Consider the following 18,556-nt stretch of genomic DNA (forward strand, 5'->3'; position numbering starts at 1 on the left):
CAAACAGTGTGCATGCAAAGGTTTTCCTATATTTGATAAAGGGATATATGCAGCAATCCATCATGATGTTCATGTACCCTGAATGACACAACACCCGGTCACAAACAGCAGAATAACCAACCAGCTCCAAAACGCATTTGACGACTCATTGTTAGTAGTACGGTAATATGTGACCAACGGGAACCCACCTTCGTAACGTAAAATAATAGCATGTGTCCTGTGCTTATCGGCTACCGTTAATCGGATTATCCGCCAGGAGTTAGGTCTCAAAGCGACGCACAAACGCCATGTCTTTGCTCTAACACCAACGTACATCGGCACATCGCTCAACAGAGAGTGGCATACAAAGGTTTTGTATGAGTGCTACCTAGAGGATTATAAATGGCGTTATGTCACCATCCTTGAAAAGCCATGGATTTGTTTGATCAGGTCGAAGTAGGTGCGTGAGATTCACTACTGTCCTATCTATGAAAAACACGTATCGTGGATTTGCACGTACCACGGAAGTTTTTCTAAGTATTTTCTGATGAGTTTGGCTACTAAGGAATCTTCCTATACCCAGATACACATGTTATGTAAAGGTAAGTGCTGTTTACTATATACAACACGTTTTACATCCTATATACCACCAACATGGCCCTACTTTGTAAGGAAATGAAACTGCTAGAGTCCACATCCGCAAAACAGGGCCAGCAGCTACATCACCGAAACAAAGTGGCCTACATGGTTCGCATGGAATAGGAGACAGGATCAAAGCTATCTTAAGTAGAAAGATCCTTATAAAAATCGCCAGATGCGTCGTCTATGGATGCTTGAGTCTTTTCCTATTAAAAAAGTACAACAAAAAATCCGTGGCACTACACTTGACGGAGTCTGGAAAGTATGCAGTTACGAGTGAACTAAACTGTATTAGGTTGTGCTGATAGAAGCCTCCTACAATGGAACCTCTGCTTTTGTAGAATCGTTCATCGCCTGGGTCATCGTATTGAATATGATCGGTGGTAGAAAAGGGATTTTATGATCTAGGCCAGATTGGTATAATTCACTACCATAAGAATGAAACGGACATTTTGTAGGTTTTGAATCAAGTGACCTAACTATAGGTAATTTGGTCTTTGCGTCCTATTTTTTTTCCTTGGAGGGGAAATTTCCAGATTTCGGATTTCCCCCGTTTATTTGTATTACAAATTCTACATTTATACCCAGTTTCAAGTTTTCTAATTACAAAAAGGATCCTATTGGTTTTGATGAGTGAGAAGATTAGTGAGTGCAAAATTTATTTTTTAGGTTTCCACTACTCTCTATCAGTACATTGTTTTATATTAAAAATAAAAATTTTATATAGGCAATGCTCTGATGATAGTTACGGTGCTATTGATTTTCTTTGTACTATCTCCATGCGTAAAGAAACTATGGATTTTCGATAACGCCTTGACTTGCCTTGTGTAAACAAACACACGCATGTTCCAGCTCAGAACGAGCGAATTGATTTGATGCACTAGAGAGAATCTAAATTTATTTAACGTACCTGTACGTGTGACAAAATAAAACAGTTAATAATAATAATTGCATAAAAAGATAAAATATCTGCTTTAATGCGAAAGTTGAATATGTTTAACTATACAATAGAAACCTAAAGCATGACCTTTAATATGTTTAATTGTTCTATATCCTTACCTAAAGCATGACCTTTAATATGTTTAATTGTTCTATATCCTTACCTAAAGCATGACCTTTTTGGCTCATGTGATAACAGTCATGGGCGAAATATGATAAGTCAATTTTGTTATCTAAGGTTGTTGGAACTTTCCAGTTGGTATTGAAATCTTGATAAACCACTGTAAAATCTTCTTTCTTGTCATATCTTCCACTATTTATCTGCAAATAAATGTGTGTACCGTTAAATAGATTAAAGAAAACTACAACTATATTGTCTACTTTATTATGTGGAGCTGAAGGCATGGGCGGCGATTAGGGGGGGCAAAGGGGGGCAGTTTCCCCCCCCCACTTTTTTGAAGTGACCCATTAATGTATATAGAGTTTCATTTGGAAATTTAAAGTTTTTGTGTGTATTACTGGTTCATAGAAAAAAATGTGCCATATAATACTTTTCGTTGCGTCAGTAGGCCTATGTATTGGTTGCCTTCGCGTGGAGTTAAGAAACTACAAGAATTGCGTTTTAATTGTCACGGAAAATGGGAAGGCAACAATTCCAGGATACTTTTATTTCTTCTTAGAAGGGTTCGATATCTTAATCAGTCGCTTTGAAACTAATTGAGAGAATATTTCGCCAAAAAAAGAAAAAGAAAAAAGGTCTTTCACGAGTTATTCTTTAATTTCACAAAAATCGAAAGTTCCTAAAATGTCTTTCATCTTTCTAATAGTAAGGAATATTGATTAAAAATGGCACATTTTTTTCTATGAGTAATAAGAAACAACTTCTACCTTCTCCATTGAGTTGTTGATTTTGAGCTTAACGTCCTTTTCAGCAACGAGACTATATGAGACGGAACCTAGTGATTAACATGGAATCCGAAACACATGAGCTCCGACCAGGAATCGAAGCCGGGTCTCGCATACTCTTTCCATTGTTTTGCAGTGTAATATATGAGTGAAGTGGTGTGTTTAGGGGTGTACGAGTGTATATACAATTAAATTTAGTGATTTCGACATAAATCTAGGTTTTATAACTGGAGTGTGGAGTGATTCTAAAATTCTAAGTATTGTTGTGTTTTGATATGTATCCAAGAAAGTGAAAACTGCACCTAATGGCAACGAACATGTTTCAGGAAGCTGCAAAAGTATTTCCTTAAATGTCGTAGCATATGCTTGTAGTAATTTCTGTCTTTCATTTTCTAGGAGTAATAACATACATTTGATAGCATGTGTGGAATTAAAAATATAAGTTGTTCATTTATACCCAGTTTCAATATAACTTCTACAGAACAAGCTTCATTATTCATTACTATGATTAATATTATCCTATCAATTTATTTGTTTTGCAAATTTCTTATTAAATACTCTGATCACACAATTTTCCAGACAGAATTTTAAGATGTTCATGAGCAAGGAATCAAATCTCTTCTTACACCTTCGTTGTTTAAAAGTACAAAGGGCTAGTCCCTACTTGCGTTGCTCTTGTTAATTTGCTTAATAAAATAAGAAATACGTTATACGATATTTTAACTGAAAAAACAGTATCCTATTAGTTATACAACCTTTCGTCAAATAGTGTTAGAAACAAACAAGGAAACTAACATTAATATACAAATATTCAGGTCTTGCCCCCCCACTTTTAACGTTCAATCGCCGCCACTGGCTGAAGGTTATTCAATAGAATCAAGGATAGGAAGCAAAGTAATGAAAATGTTTGAGAAATGTAGTAAATTTTACAATTAGGGATAAAATAAGAAATGTTAAAATAGAAAGAGGACTTAAGAAAGAGTCAATAAATGAAAGTAGTAGAAGAGAACAAGCTGGAACAGTATGACTATTTTGTATGGACCAATCAAAATTGAATACCACTACAAGTAACATAGGCAAGGTCAATAAGACGAAGAGGAAGAGGTAGATACGAGAAACCTGGATGGAAAGAATAAATGAGTGTAAGAAAACAGGGGGAAAGATCTGAAGAAAATGAGAAACCTGGCATAAGACAGGAAGAAGTGGAAGAAATTTGTCCAGAACAATATGACGTAGACAACAGCGAGATGAAATGAGTAAGAAAATAAGCAAATATTAGAATAAAAAATATGTCTAGAGAATGTATCTATATGGAAATATAATTTTCTTTTGAAACTAAACGCAATGATTTTTTTTAAATAATATAATAATATTGAAAGTTGAGATAAAAAGTAATGATGTTAATAATAGTTTCATACAGTTGGAACCTAAGATTATCCATACTACTCAGGACCAAAAACATATTTCAACATATTCACTAATCTACATGCCTCTTTGTTACTATTTTGAATATTACTGTAAGAATATAAATACTTGAAATTTTGTTATAATTTCTTTTTTTTTTATTAAGACAGCGGAGTTCACACATTGAATTGAAGAAAAATTATTGAAATTAAATAAGATATGATGGACAACATAACGGGTTTGTCATAATGAAACGATCCGACAGAAAGGACACGGTGGCGGTAAAACACGGACCAGATAAAGATTGACTGAATTTGGCATCATGCATACTTCAGCTAAGGATTTCATATGGGTACTGAAGTCAGGGAGAGAATGTACTGAACGCAATATAGTATATTAAAGTTAGCCCGAATTGATTGCAATATCGTAAATTAAGATTAGCATTGGAAATTAAGGATAGTATGAACTGAATACAGCATCGAAAATGTGTAGTACCTTTCCGCTCGTGAATTTATAACTGTCCAAATATATTATTTCATGAATACTGAATATTATTTATTATAGGACTAACCCTTCATACAGTATTTTATAATATATACTTAAAAACTTATTTTTATGACTTATTTACTTACCAGATCTCTTTCTGCTTGTCTGTATTCGGACACACCTTTCAAGAGATTTCCCTTTTCACCCCGCCCATCACAGCCACACAGAACGTAGTGAAGCCATGAACATGTTAAAGGCTTTGGGATAGTTGCTAGTTGTGACGAATCTGAAAGATGAACATGTACAGTACAAACCCCAAATATAATAAATAAATACAGGTTGTTATCAAAATAATAGAAACATCTGAAAAAAGTGCAATCTCCCAAGATTAATATGACCTTTGATTATCTTTCCCCTCAAAAATGCTCTGATATGACGTGAAATGCAGTTATAGAGATCGCTCAGTAGCAAGTGGAATGTTACACCATTTCACGTGTAGTGCATCATTGAGTTTCATGAGAAGATAGAGGCCGAAAATTAAGTCTGTTCAGGGTCTCCAAAATAGATCCCAGAAGTTCAAATATATTCAACTCTGGGGGTTGGATGGACTATGGTAGATGTTCAACTTCATCCTTATATTCCTCAATACACACCCCAAACTTCCCGCTGTGTGAATGTGTGCAAAATGATCCTAGAATATAGCTTTATTACCTGAATTACAGGATGTATATAGTCCTCACAAGTAGCGACATAAGCAATGACGCGATCGGTATGCTTCAGCACAAGAAACCCTGAAAATCAAGATATTATGGCCCATAGCCCAGTCATGTTTCATGGTTGGGCGGAGACACTGCGGATCATCCCTTCGTTGGGCCTCAAATACAGCCAGTTGTTTAAAATAAGGTGAATGATGACAAATCTGATCATCTCACACATTCCCAATCATCAGTGGTTCATGTTGCTTGTTCGCAATACTATTAACGTCAAGCTAAAAAACGTTATGATTGTAGACACAGGCTGTGGAATATACTGTTTGTCCATCGCTTGCACCGCAGTCGCAGTTACATCTATAGCAAGTTTCATTACATTGTGCCCGACGGTTTTCACACGCAAAAATAAAACAACCTGTACGGTCATTTGGGGCAATACCGTTACCCTAAGAGCATTAGCACTCTTACAAGATTGTAATGAATTATTACAGAAACGAATTATAGTCCATGGTTAAGTATAATATTTCAACTAGTAGACAGGTACACACAAAAACCAATGTGTGGCTGTAGAGCCACAATTGAAATGAACGATGAAGAAGTGTCGGGCATCCCCAACTCGATAGGGAAGACTTACAGGTTATTGGGGCAACATCGACACCAACATTAAAACCTTATGTACAGGGTGTGGCAGCTATTTGAAAACACATAGTATACGTGACATAGTATCCTATATATCATTTTAACACATCTCTTATTGTTGGAGGTAAACATGGCAAACCATAGGCTAACCCAGGAAATGAAGAGGCATGCAGTCATCGTCTCCTTGGCTGCAGGACACGACAATACCAACATCGTTGCCTTCCTAAATGTCGCCTGGTCATTCGTCTTCAAAGTTCGGAGAAAACAGGAGGACGCCAGTGATGATGTGGAAATCGTTTCCCACAGGAAATGACATTGTGAACACCCGGACAGATCCAGGACGCCTACATTCATTGCTTCCAAACTGTTCTCGAAACTGACCCAGGGAAGTCCATGAGGGCACTCCCAAGGGAGAAGCAGGTTGGTGAGGCCACCATTCGACGTGGGTGTATGAAGACCTCCGTTACAAGTCGTACGTGATGTGGAGACGCCAGTTCATGTCCGCAACATCCAGGGAGCATAGAGCGACCTTTCCCAGGCACCTTCTGAACAAGCTGAAACATTCAGAGCAGCAGAAATGTTCTGGTTCTTCCCGGATGAGAAAATCTTCGTCCAGGACCAGAAGGCGAACAGTAGAAATGATCCGTGGCTATGTAAAACAACCGAGGAGGTTCCTATCGACATGCACACTAAGTTTTCTGCCTCCGTGATGGTTCTGGAGGTCGTGAGCAGTGAGGGCGACGTCATGCCTCCACATTTCTTTAGTCAAGGTGCCAGAGTCAATGCCTTGCTTACATCAATCTGTTGAAGATTGTTGTGCTGCCCTCGATTACTGCTATAGCACGTGACAGGCCATATATTTTTCAGCAGGATTCCGCTCCCGCCCACAAGGCTCATTCAACCCAACAATGGTTGGCCACGAATTTTCACGACTACGTCACCCCAAATATGTGGCCCCCAGCTCCCCTGGTGTCAACCCTTTGAACTTTTACGTCTGGGGCGTGTTTGAGAGGGTCTCCAAGAAGCATCTACACAACACCGTTGCGGCTCTCAGGGCAGCTATTGTGGATGCCATGGCCAACATTCTCGGCAGGATCCACCTCTTTTATGCTTGCGGACAGTTTCGACGTCGTTTAGAGGCTGTTATTGCGGCAGATGGCTGTTTCATTGAATGATATCCTCTATTGGGTCTGTCTTCACGTGTACATAACGTTCAATGTTCATTAAATTCTCTATCTTCAGTCTCTGCTCCTTTTTTCCGCGAATATTATTATTTTGTTCTCAAATAGCTGCGGCACCCTGTACTATGATAGTGTCGCTAATAATTCCACAGCACACAGTAATGTTCGTTAAGTAGTTCATGTGTTTTAAACAAACACGGAAATCTATAAGTTTAGGTATGTAGAATATCTTTATTTACAGCTACAGAAAATATTTTAAAATGTCACTGAGTTAGAAATGAGGGAAAGAATAATCACAAACATGTATTTAGTTACAAAAAATATGTACAAAGAATTTCATTTTAAAAAATAACATGCTAAATTTGAGCTAGAGCACAAAAATTCCGTACATCATAAAAGAGTATTTATGTTAATCATATGTTGTCAAAAGCATGGTTATATTAGAATATTAGTGTTAACTTTATATAGAGGAAAGTTCAAACATTATATTCATATTCGTCTGAGATTTCACATTGTTGGCACATACAGAAAGGATCGTCTGGATAAAGGACACAGTTCTCGTGAAACAATTATTTTGTACATTGTACCCCCATCAGCGTAACTGGTTTTGCCCTAAAACTGGTCTCGGCAGATAGCACAATAATTTTTCCTTATAGACGAGAATGTTCAAATTTTTCTTATGGACGAGAATGAACAAGTTTTTCTTACAGACGGGAATGTACAAATTTTTCTTTTAGGCGAGAATGTACAAATTTTTCTTATACACGAGAATGTACAAATTTTCTTATAGACGAAAATGTACATTGTTTTTAGACGAGAATGTACAATTTTTTCTTATAGACGAGAATGCACAAATTTTTCTTATACACGAGAACGTACAATTTTTTTCTTATAGACGAGAATGTACAAATTTTTCTTATAGGCGAGAATGTACAAATTTTTCCTTTCCTCGAGAACGTTCAAATTTTTCTTATAGACGAGAATGTACATTTTTTCTTATACACGAGAATGTACAAATTTTTCTTATACACGAGAATGTACAAATTTTTCTTATAGGTGAGAATGCACAAATTTTTCTTATAGACAAATTCGAGAGTACAATTTGCCACGTCATAATTATTGGGCATTCAAGTTTATGCACCATATAAAGGTCTAGGAAACAATTATTTTAGAGTTTTGCAGATAGTACCTAGCTCACTTTCTAAAATGTTATTGGTCTTCAATTATCATCGTCCTTAATTTATTTACTACACATCAAAAGTAATTATTCTGTCAAATCAACTTAATTTTAACACGGGACAGTGATAACAGGATAGCTTTCACTTCAAAGTGCTATTTCAAGAACAAGATGTAACTCCGGTGTTGCGGTTAACACAGGCCTGGTATTACCGATTTGACGCACAGACGGTGTTAAGTAGTATGAAAATAAGACCGCGGAGGTATTACATAACTAGATGATTACAAGGGAACACAGGAACAGAAAATGTGCCATTACTTAAAATAATACAAAATTTGCTATTTGGTTACGTATCATGTCGTCTTGGTATCCTGTGAACCATTTTTTAAATAATTTTACTATTTAATTTTAATAACGGTGTGTTAAAACTATTATGTTTATTACAAACTAAATACAACTATTATTTAAAAAGTAGTTCACAAGATACCAAAACAACAGTATACATAATCAAAAGCAGTTGAGCTCGTTCCTCTAGTCGCTGCCTTAACTTAGATTTTGGGGGAGTTGTTATTCTAGCAACACTGTAATTTCTATGAATGGCAACACTGAAAATTCTTCAGGTCCGTATTTTCTGTTGTAGAATAATATTATCTATGATTTTGATAAGTTGAATTTTATTATCTCCTATCACTTATGAAAAACAAACAAAAGAAAAATGGTGAAGTTTCTATTATTTTTAGTAAGTGAGGCTCTTAAAGTAGCACCAGCGTTATGAAAACAAAACTTTGGATGACCTTAGCGAAGAGCCGTAACAGAAAAGATGTGTGCTATATTTCATAACAATGGGATATTTTTGCAAAATTTATTTTGAAATATGTTTTCAGATGGAGTAAAAATCGCTCCTTTTCTCTGTCTAATTTCACCTTTAAGGAATAGGAATAATTCCGAAATTTCATTAAAAAAACAAACAAACAAACAAAAACGCTATGTTTCAGCAAAACAGTATTTTAATTAAACTTATCATGGAGTGTATATTTTAAGCTTGATTACGCCTAATTTTCCTCTAATTGTTTTCAATTTCAATCCCAACAAATATAGATGGTTGGGAATTTTAATGAAAATATATACCACATTGTGTTAAAATCGAATGATTTCTAGGAAAGAAAGACCGAGAAAAAATATGTTACAATGCACAAACTTTCAGCTTGAGGTTTGATTTATCTCCTTATTCTTAACTCACATCGACCTCAGACAAAAGTCTTATTTTTAAAACATCAAAGAAAACGTACATTGTATACAATTAAGTAGGGATAAAGAATTATCGCCCACGCCAATGGTAAAAGTGCCCACAGTTGAATAAATTTAAAATAAAATTGCACTTTTTACACTAACTTGAGACCACTGAATTCAATAGAATTATTTTAAGACATGTCCATGGTATCACAGAAAACTGACCCCTTGATTTTAACAGGTTCACTGCCATGAGTAGAAATAATTACTTGCCACTGTTGCCGTGAATACCAAATTTGGTACTCGCCACTTCTTTTCCTTTCTTTCGCGTGGGCCTATATTGGTACTCAATTTCATGTGTTGTATTATGTATTCGGACAGAATAAAAATCACTCTTTAGAACGAGAGCTTTAACGTTCAAATATCTTTATTTTTATGAAAGTTATTGCATTATAGATATAAAAGTTTTCTGTCTATATTAATGCTCGAACTGAGGTTTGTAATGCGGAATTCTGCATAGTCAGTTTCGTTTGAACCCACAATTGCAAGCAGACTTTGGTGAGATATGCAAGTTGATGACGTAATTATGCCCGAGTACCATCTTTGTACTAATAGTAACCGAGATAAAAATAAATGATCTTTCTCCATGAGTACCAAATTTGGTATTCGGGCATAATTACATCATCAACTTTGCATATCCAAATAATAAATCCCAAGGGAGGGACAAGGAGGGGATTTGTTCTCTCTATCTGGAAATAAAAATATCGCTGATTTTATGCAATTTTCCTTTTCATGTAAGGATTCTGTATAATAGTGCATACATTACAGGTTTTTCTCCCCCCGGATAGAAATCTACAGGCGGCCATAAACCAAATTCCAAATTTTGGCAAATCTGACACTCAATACTCGCCAAAATTCAGATTTCGGTTTATGGGTACCTGTAATTTTCATCCAGGGGGCAAAAACTATAAAGTATGCACTATTGTACAGAATCTTCACATCAAAAGGAAACATTACATAAAATCATCAGTATTTTTATTTCCAGTTGGCGGGACAAATTCCTTCCTTGTCCGTTACTGGGAATCCATTCTTTAGATAGATATGCAAGTTGATTACGTAATTATGTCCGAGTACCAAATTTGGTACTCATGAGAAAAGATCATTTTTTTTATCTCGGTTGTCATTAGTACCAAAGAGGGTACTCGGGCATAATTACGTCCTCAATTTGCATATTTCACGAAAGAATGCATTTTTTTGGAATTGTAGGGTCAAACGAAACTGATAATCTAAAAAAAAGGGTAATGTGGCCTCGGTCGCAATGCGCACGTTAATGCCTTGTTAATATCTAAATATAAACGTCCCAATTTTGAAATCACTTTTCTCATGATCCTATGAACTGATATGTTTAAAAATAGTTCAATTGTATTCAGTGTCCTCAAAGTAGAATAAAAGCCACAATTAAAATTTAAGCAAGAGTGGGTGCTTTTGTCATTGGCATGAGATGAAGTGGCGGATTATTAGGTAAAAAAGGGGGGGGAGCAGCCAGAACCAGACTATGATAGGTATATCATGAGTTTACTATAAACTTTCAAATAAAAGCTTAAACAATTTTTGTTACTCAAAAAACTGGGGAGCCTATGCCCCCGGCCCCGAGCTAGATCCGCCGTTGATGAATTGTAATTCTTTAACGAAAGTAATCGTACTACAGTAAAGATAAGAAAAATAAACATGTTGACCCAAATTAAAGAAACTCCCTTACGTTTCCTTAAATTTCTGACAATTGATCAAATTTTATTACGTCTACATGACTTGGTATTTGTATAAATTATTATTAATACTTACTTGTAACTGGTAAAAGATTAACGAATGTTCTCGGCAGATGATCCCTCAATAGATCTAAAAGCTTTGATAACTTTTCAGCATGAGCCTGGGCGGAGTTCGCAGACTCATTAAAACATTTGCGAGAACAAATATTATTGTTTCCGCTTAATATTGTAACCATCTGAAAAGAAAAAGTAAACGTAACTTCTCTGAATTAAGTTCGATATAAATTATTTTGGAACCTTGAAGTGTTTGATTAACTTCTAAAAGACTAATACGATATGTATTTTAAGTGGGATACTACGTTCCGTATTTGCCAGAAAATTAGCCAAACCTGAAATAGACCGGCTGAAATTGGAGAAAAGTAACTAATCGAAGTATATAATACTCTTACAATAGTTAGTGATTTATACTTTAAGCTCTTTTGCTACAACTTTGGCGGCGTGGTGGAAAGCTTGTTTGGAAATCGAAATTCGATGTTGAGGTTACAGGTATTGGCTGTCTGCAATATTGTAGAAACAGATTCTTTCAGATGCTGATCAAGTTCTGCAGTTACTTGTGCCACACTAGTTCTACGATCCTTCTGACAATTCTCTTCAATGTTGGTGATCCCTCTCACCTACGCTTTATTTCACTTTCTCCTTCTATGATCATGTCTTGCCGCGAATTCCCCATACGGTCATCATCTATGGCACTATTGATCTCGATACATATTACCAGCATTCATATACCTGATTTAATTAAATGTGCATCCACAATTTGCGCTCTTAGAAATTCTGAGAGGTCCCCATTTTTACCACTAAGGTCTAATCTATTGCACACAGGAGTAGTCAACCTTGACTCAGTGGCTGAGAGCTTTGGATATTCTGTTTGCACCATGACAAGGCACCAAGTCACAATTTAGGGATAGTTTCCCTACTTCTTGGTCAAAACAATATTCCGTCGTGCATAATTCCCTTTACTTTCGGGATCTAGCTCAATGTGAGATTCTTTTGTTCCCTACACTTAAAAGGGAAACGATTGAAGAGCATCCAAGATACCCATGAGTTATCACGACAGAGGAACTCCAGCGCTTTCGAAGACAGGCGTTCGAAGGCTACTTCTAGCGATGGGAAAAAGAACGAATAGGTGGTGATTCATCCCTTGTTTTTTTTACAGCATCAGTTCAAGAATTAAATGGAGAGTATTTCAATGTACGTCCTACTCTTCCAGACCAACATTGTCAAATATGTTATATTATTTCAACCTTATATCAATTGTAAATGTATGGCGAGGTCATACAATAACGCCTAGAAATTCAAAAATGAACACACCATTTTTTTTATAGTTTAATAAATAATTTTATAGTCTAAGTTTAATAGTTTAATGTGTTTATACATTACCTTCCAGTCATTCTCAAAATCAATTTTAGGATTATTTTTAATTCTTTTGATGAGCCGCCTTCCCTGATAAATCAAATCTTCGTCCAGAGTTGCTGCAATAGCCACATTCAAATTAGACTTTGAAGTGTAATGGGGGCCATCAAAATCAGCATAGCCTACAAGCTCTGGGTTGAATTCCTTTAAGATATTCGGAAGAGTCAGGTATTCTCTCCACGTTTTTCGACCTCCTGAATAAAGTATAAAGGAATAATATGCACAAGTAGTAATATCAGCATGTTTTTTTCTGCATTTTGACCCATTGTTACTAAAATACAGCATATTAAATATTCCACTGATATATTGTAGAATGAGAAAATGTGGATCACTCCTATATTGAATACCTGAATACTCCAATAATGAAGAGACTAGCTAGAATAATTTAAAATTAAAGGTCATTAACAGAAAAGATATGGCCAATAACTGAGAGTTGATTTGTTTTGATCTTTCAGGTGATTGCTCCGTTCAGCAGCGTGGCTATATGAGACGTGGACTTACAGCTTAATGTGGAATCAGAACCACATGAGCTCCCATTGGAAACCGAATACGGGTCTCCCACGACAAAGACGTGTACAATAACTGCTTAGCCACGATCGAGCTCTAATTGTGTCAAATGGAATTCTATCATGAATATAATATTTGGACTTGCCACTTTCTTTTAGTCTTTAATGCACGTGGTGCTGGGTTCGTTTCTTGGAGGGAGACCATTATAGTGGTGTCGATTCCTAAACTGTATGTCTACGTTTCATATAGATTTGATGCTGGAAAGGTCCAATAAGCTTCATCAAACAACAACTAAATTAAAATGTAAATTAAGTTTTAAATTTTAAATTAAATCAGCCTGGTAGCTTTAAGAGATATGTTGTATTAACTGAAGCATGAAAACTTTATACCAACTTACAGAAAAAAGGGCATTTATTTCGAAGTTGGTCGTCCGCCTAGTTTTTGGCTAAAAGTGTAATAATTGACTCCTTTATTTACCAAAGTTTCATATTTAATTCAAATAGTATTGCCGAGCGAGTGTTAGCGAGTGAAGACTGGTTACGGCACCGCAGATCACATTGATTTCTGTCTGTATTACAGCTAAATGAGAAAGGGAACCTGTGTTCTAGAACCTTGCCGTCATGTTGGTTATGTTACTTACCTTTACATTGACAAGTTTAACTTTCTCCACATTTCTTTATAGTTATTTGCTTACTGCATGTTCTACAATTTATTTTTAGATTTTTTGAGCCATGACTTCCTTATTTTTAATAGATTTTTAGAATCATTTATATAAGAAAATAAACACAAATTTCGCTTCTTATATATTATCAAGCACATAAACAAGCAAAGTATTTATTTCTTCCCGGTAAATTTTCAAAATTTTGCTAGAAACGGACGACCAGATTTGGAAGTTAACCCCAAAAAAGTATTATAGGAATACAGATCTTATATCACATTAAACAGCACGTTGTATATTTGTATATTTTTACTAGTTGTAAATCCTTATTTTATTTGGGCGTAAGATATTTTAAAATATGTACTAGGCTGATTATGTAATTCGAAGAAGAAGAAGAAGAAGAAGAAGAAGAAGAAATACGTTAATTATAATATCGATATAAAAAGATATTCATATGTTATATATGTTTTAAATAATAAGATTTTGGAATGTCGTTGTGAGGACAATATATATAAATAAATGGATTTTTATTCATCGGAGTTTGACATTTTCATGGCTCAATAATCTTAAAAGGAACCGTTCTAACATTTAGCAATGTAAATAGATCAAATCAACTATAAAAGGATTTGGATTTCATGAATGGCCTTAGTGGTTCAGTCGCCATAAAGAAGAGATTACACTTCTTTATTGGCGTTAATCGTTAAAGTATAAATTATGTTATAATTTAAATGTATGGAGGAACTCTCAATATGTGGTCCGTACATAACTTTGTGTATTACATAAATAAGGATTTGAGTACCGCTGTGGTTCACATTTGAGGTGGTAATTGGACGGGAGACTATATAGGTTAACACTTCAATGAGGTTTGAGGTTTTTTTGAGGCAGCAAATCTTCCCTACAGTAATTAACCAACTACCTACCTATATTAAAGTTACTATTGCTTTACTTACATTCAGTCGGGGTATGAGACCAAAACACCTTTTCACGAGTACTTTATTAAAATAATTGTAGAACATAATAAACTACTTATGAACTTCAAGTAACATGAAAACTTCATTAAAACACTGAAAAACTTCAAAAACACACAATAGGCATAAGTAATACTGAAGATACACATTAATCTCATTTCATTTCGGCCTAAAATTGGGCACCTTCTTCATAGGCACGACCGTTTAGGTCCAGTTGCCTTGTTCACATTAATCTCTCCGACCCAACTTACGTTTCAGGTTCAGTTATCTCCCTTTCGGAAGATTTATAAAGGAAGTCTCAGTTTTAAATTCAATTTGTTTGAAGCAAGCATATGTACTAAAATGGCACGTGCCAAAATGGCCGAGTTTGCCTGTTTGAAATATAATTGTTTATCACACTGTTAATTTAATAAAAAAGGATAAGCGGCGCATGAATATATTAAAATTGGAAAACAATGTATTAAAACTGTCACAATTAGTAAAATTGTCAAAAGTAATGAATTATAAATAATAAAAATTGACTAAAAATTGAGAGCAAAGCATCCCAATACTTAGTGTTTACAGCGTCATCTCTTATCCTCCCCCACACATAATTTCTTCCTTAACAATGGTATGGCGTGTTCAAGGGCGCTCATGTTGTAGTTTCCAAGGGGGAGGGCAAGTATAAGCGACGTTTGAAATATAGTTTGAAATTTTGCTGTAACTAATGTAAAAATTCTATTGGGTTTTCGATATTCTGAAGTACAATTTCTTCTAGGGGTGCGATCGCCCCACCTTTCCCCCCTTGATGGGCGCCCTTGGGCGTGTTCCTTATCATTAAACACTTTCTGCCACAATATCTTATTCAACAGTTAATTATTTTCTAAGTGAAGCAGTAGAAACTACTGGTAATAATAATAGATAGTGGAAATTTGTGCAACTACAACTAAGAATTCACCCATGTATAGACATTCATTAAAATAATTGAATTTTGAGTATCATAAAATTATTACTTTTTTATATATGGTTTTAGATTATTCTCCAAAGGCTCTTATCGCCGCTATTAAGGTGGAATATATATATGGCAAATGTGTAAAAATGTATAGTATTTTTCTACTCACCTCCAGCAAAGGAAACACTGCGATATTCCGTTAGAGTATCCAGTATCATTCGTCCTAGAGCTCCACTGCCGGAAACATAACTGCCTCCTAATGCTCCAATTACTTTAATATCACTCGGACGCAGTTTATGGACGCTACTGGGAACCACGTTTGATCTTTCAATTTTGCATGGGAACGGAACATTTTTCGATAGTGACGATTGAGTACGATCATTGTGTAAGATGTTGTCATAGTATATCTCATGCTGTAAAAAGGAATTTAGAATGTGTAAGTAAACCATAGTACAAGTATAATAGTACATTAATATGAAGAACATACTGTTAAACGGAGTCATTTCGTCTTTGAGGGTAATTTCGTCATTTGATCGATAGATTACTCTAAATTACTACAAACGCATGGAACAAAGATAGTTTGACTCCACGTGTGATGTTTCAGAATTTAAACGGACAGAGTGATTGAATATATTCTATTGAATATTACCTGTTTTAAGGTCTTTCGTGCTAATTCAACACATCTATTGCAACCACTGGGTGTTGATTTTTTGTTGTTATAAAGGGTCATTGTAAAGGACTGTTGCAGGAGCGTCATTTCAGATTTGTCTTGGGGGGGCAAGACCCCTTGATATAACTAAAATTCAGCGTTTTTTCTGATTTACTACTATTCTATTGATGAAATCTATATAAATCTCAAACTCAGGGGGGAGCAATTGCCCCTCCCTGCCCCCTAAATGACGCCCCTGGACTGTTAGTGGCGTGGTAGTGAAAACTGGCAACAGAAGAACCCTCCCTCAACTATAACTTACCAACTCTCCTAACAAGGTTGCATCACATAACACATAGACAAGAACAAAATACTCTTGGGAACTACTTGAAGCAATTGAATTGTACCCGTTCAATCAAGTGCAGTTGTACAGTAAACCACACAAGAAGACTGAGCAATGACCCTACTAACGTCAACGAGAATATATATTGTAGCTTTGCCAAAGTGTTGTAGAACTTCCATTCAAATACTTCTGTACTACTACAACACAGAGGAGGAAGAGTGACAGAAGAATTATTCGTGGTCAAAATATTGAGTAATGACAAATTGCAAATATCAGTACATGGCATTTGTGCAGTTAAGATCTGTGTCTTATATGCAAATGTGAATGCAGCACAAAATTGATATGGATTTGTAGAGTGTGTAACAAGAGATCCAGGGATTAACACTACATGTGTGAGATATATGAAGATCTATGCTGTGTGCTGAGACAAAGTCGTAACAATATCTGATGGAAACACATTCTGCATTTAAATTAATAAAATCTAGCTAGTCGGTACAAAAAGTTGTATTAAGTAGCTATGAGAAATTTGATGGTTTGGAATTTTATACTTTGTAATAACATGTGTACTAACTTCTGAACATTTTGCTTGGTCATTCTAAGTTGCTTTTGTACAGATTTAAAAGAAAATTGAAATCAGAATTCATTAAAATGAAAAGAAATTAAAGAAAAGTGAATGTAACAATAACTAATAACGTAACTACATAGGTCACAGGATAAAATTATTTACCACTAGTATATCTGTTGTATACTGTTTTAGCGAAATCTGTATGTAATATGAGTTTTGTTTCTATTTGTGTCAGTAATATCATTAAAACCAACGAAAGGAAAACTTATTCGTTTTGTGATCTGTCTTTCGCAAGTGAGGCATTTAGTGTAAGCCTTTAGTGAAGAAATTTTGTTCAAGTCTACATTAATCGTTGACAGATGATAAGTCTACCTAATATCAGTGTATTGTTTTAAAATATGAATTGCGTATACATATGTTTTACCAGGAAAGTCACAGAAACAATTTTATTACAACTAGAATTAGGGTAGATGGCTATAAATCTACCTTGAAATTATACTCTAACGCCAAATTTAAAATTAGACAATGATATAATTTATTTTCCTTAAGTAACAAAACAAAATGAAAATTTAGCTTGTACAAGAAAAAGATTATTATCAAGGGTTTCTAACTTGTAGTGGAAATAACGAAAAAGTCGCAGTTGCTACCTTACAGCGACATTAAGTTCAGACAAAAGGTTATGTAATGCTCAAAGTTTTTCTTTTATAATTTCTAAAACTACTAAAAATGATTCAACGCACACTTATTGTAATAGCTTGTTATGTTTGAGCTAACGGACAGGCCTTACACTTGACTTCCATCTTTAAACAACTGTAGACTAATGCAATTAGTATCGCGGACAAGCCTTTCGAAGATGCACTTCATGTGATCCTCTATCTACATGAAAATATTTTCCTATCTTCTTATAGCGGAACTCTGCTAATGGGTCCTTAGTATTACCAAATTTCCGGGCTCCAACTGCTGCTCTTTCCTTGTTTCTTTGATAGGCGTTTTTCAAATTTATATCAATATGTATACAGTTACCACTAGATTTAATATCTACTAATCTTTTGGTCATGGGTAACAACGTTTCTAGATTTTTGCCACTGAGACTTTAAGAAATAGGTTGGTCGGGGTGATTATAGTAACTATGAAGATACACTAAATCAATAAATCTTGACTTTGGCTCAGCTTATCGCTTCACTTTTTTATCATTTTTTTTAGAAATATCTGCAAAACATGTTAATCAAATGGTAATTCCTTTTAACATATGGCCTCGTGTAGTCGCTAACGCTCTCGTCTTCGGTGCGTGCGGTCCCGGGTTCGATTTCCGGTGGGGACAATTGGTCGAAAAGTGTAAAAAGCTTTTTCAGGCCAGCCATTCTGAATTAGGTTTTCCTGGGTTTTCCTCATTCATGCCAGGCAAATGC

At 35.3% G+C, this 18,556-nt stretch overlaps 1 protein-coding gene across 1 annotated transcript in view; it reads right to left on the reverse strand.

The window, feature by feature from the left end:
- LOC145694793 (phospholipase B1, membrane-associated-like) overlaps positions 1-18,556 on the reverse strand; it is a 55,030-nt gene that overhangs the window by 17,155 nt on the left and 19,319 nt on the right. Inside the window, exons 2-6 of the mRNA XM_081771442.1 lie at positions 15,760-16,003; positions 12,494-12,720; positions 11,133-11,292; positions 4,500-4,639; positions 1,722-1,878 (exon numbers count right to left, since the gene is read on the reverse strand). Of these exons, the coding sequence (XP_081627568.1) occupies positions 1,722-1,878; positions 4,500-4,639; positions 11,133-11,292; positions 12,494-12,720; positions 15,760-16,003 (928 nt within the window). The remainder of the gene's footprint in view (positions 1-1,721; positions 1,879-4,499; positions 4,640-11,132; positions 11,293-12,493; positions 12,721-15,759; positions 16,004-18,556) is intronic.

The sequence above is a fragment of the Thermobia domestica genome, chromosome 1, assembly GCF_964235325.1.
Source record: "Thermobia domestica chromosome 1, izTheDome1.hap1.1, whole genome shotgun sequence".
Lineage (NCBI taxonomy): Eukaryota > Metazoa > Arthropoda > Insecta > Zygentoma > Lepismatidae > Thermobia > Thermobia domestica.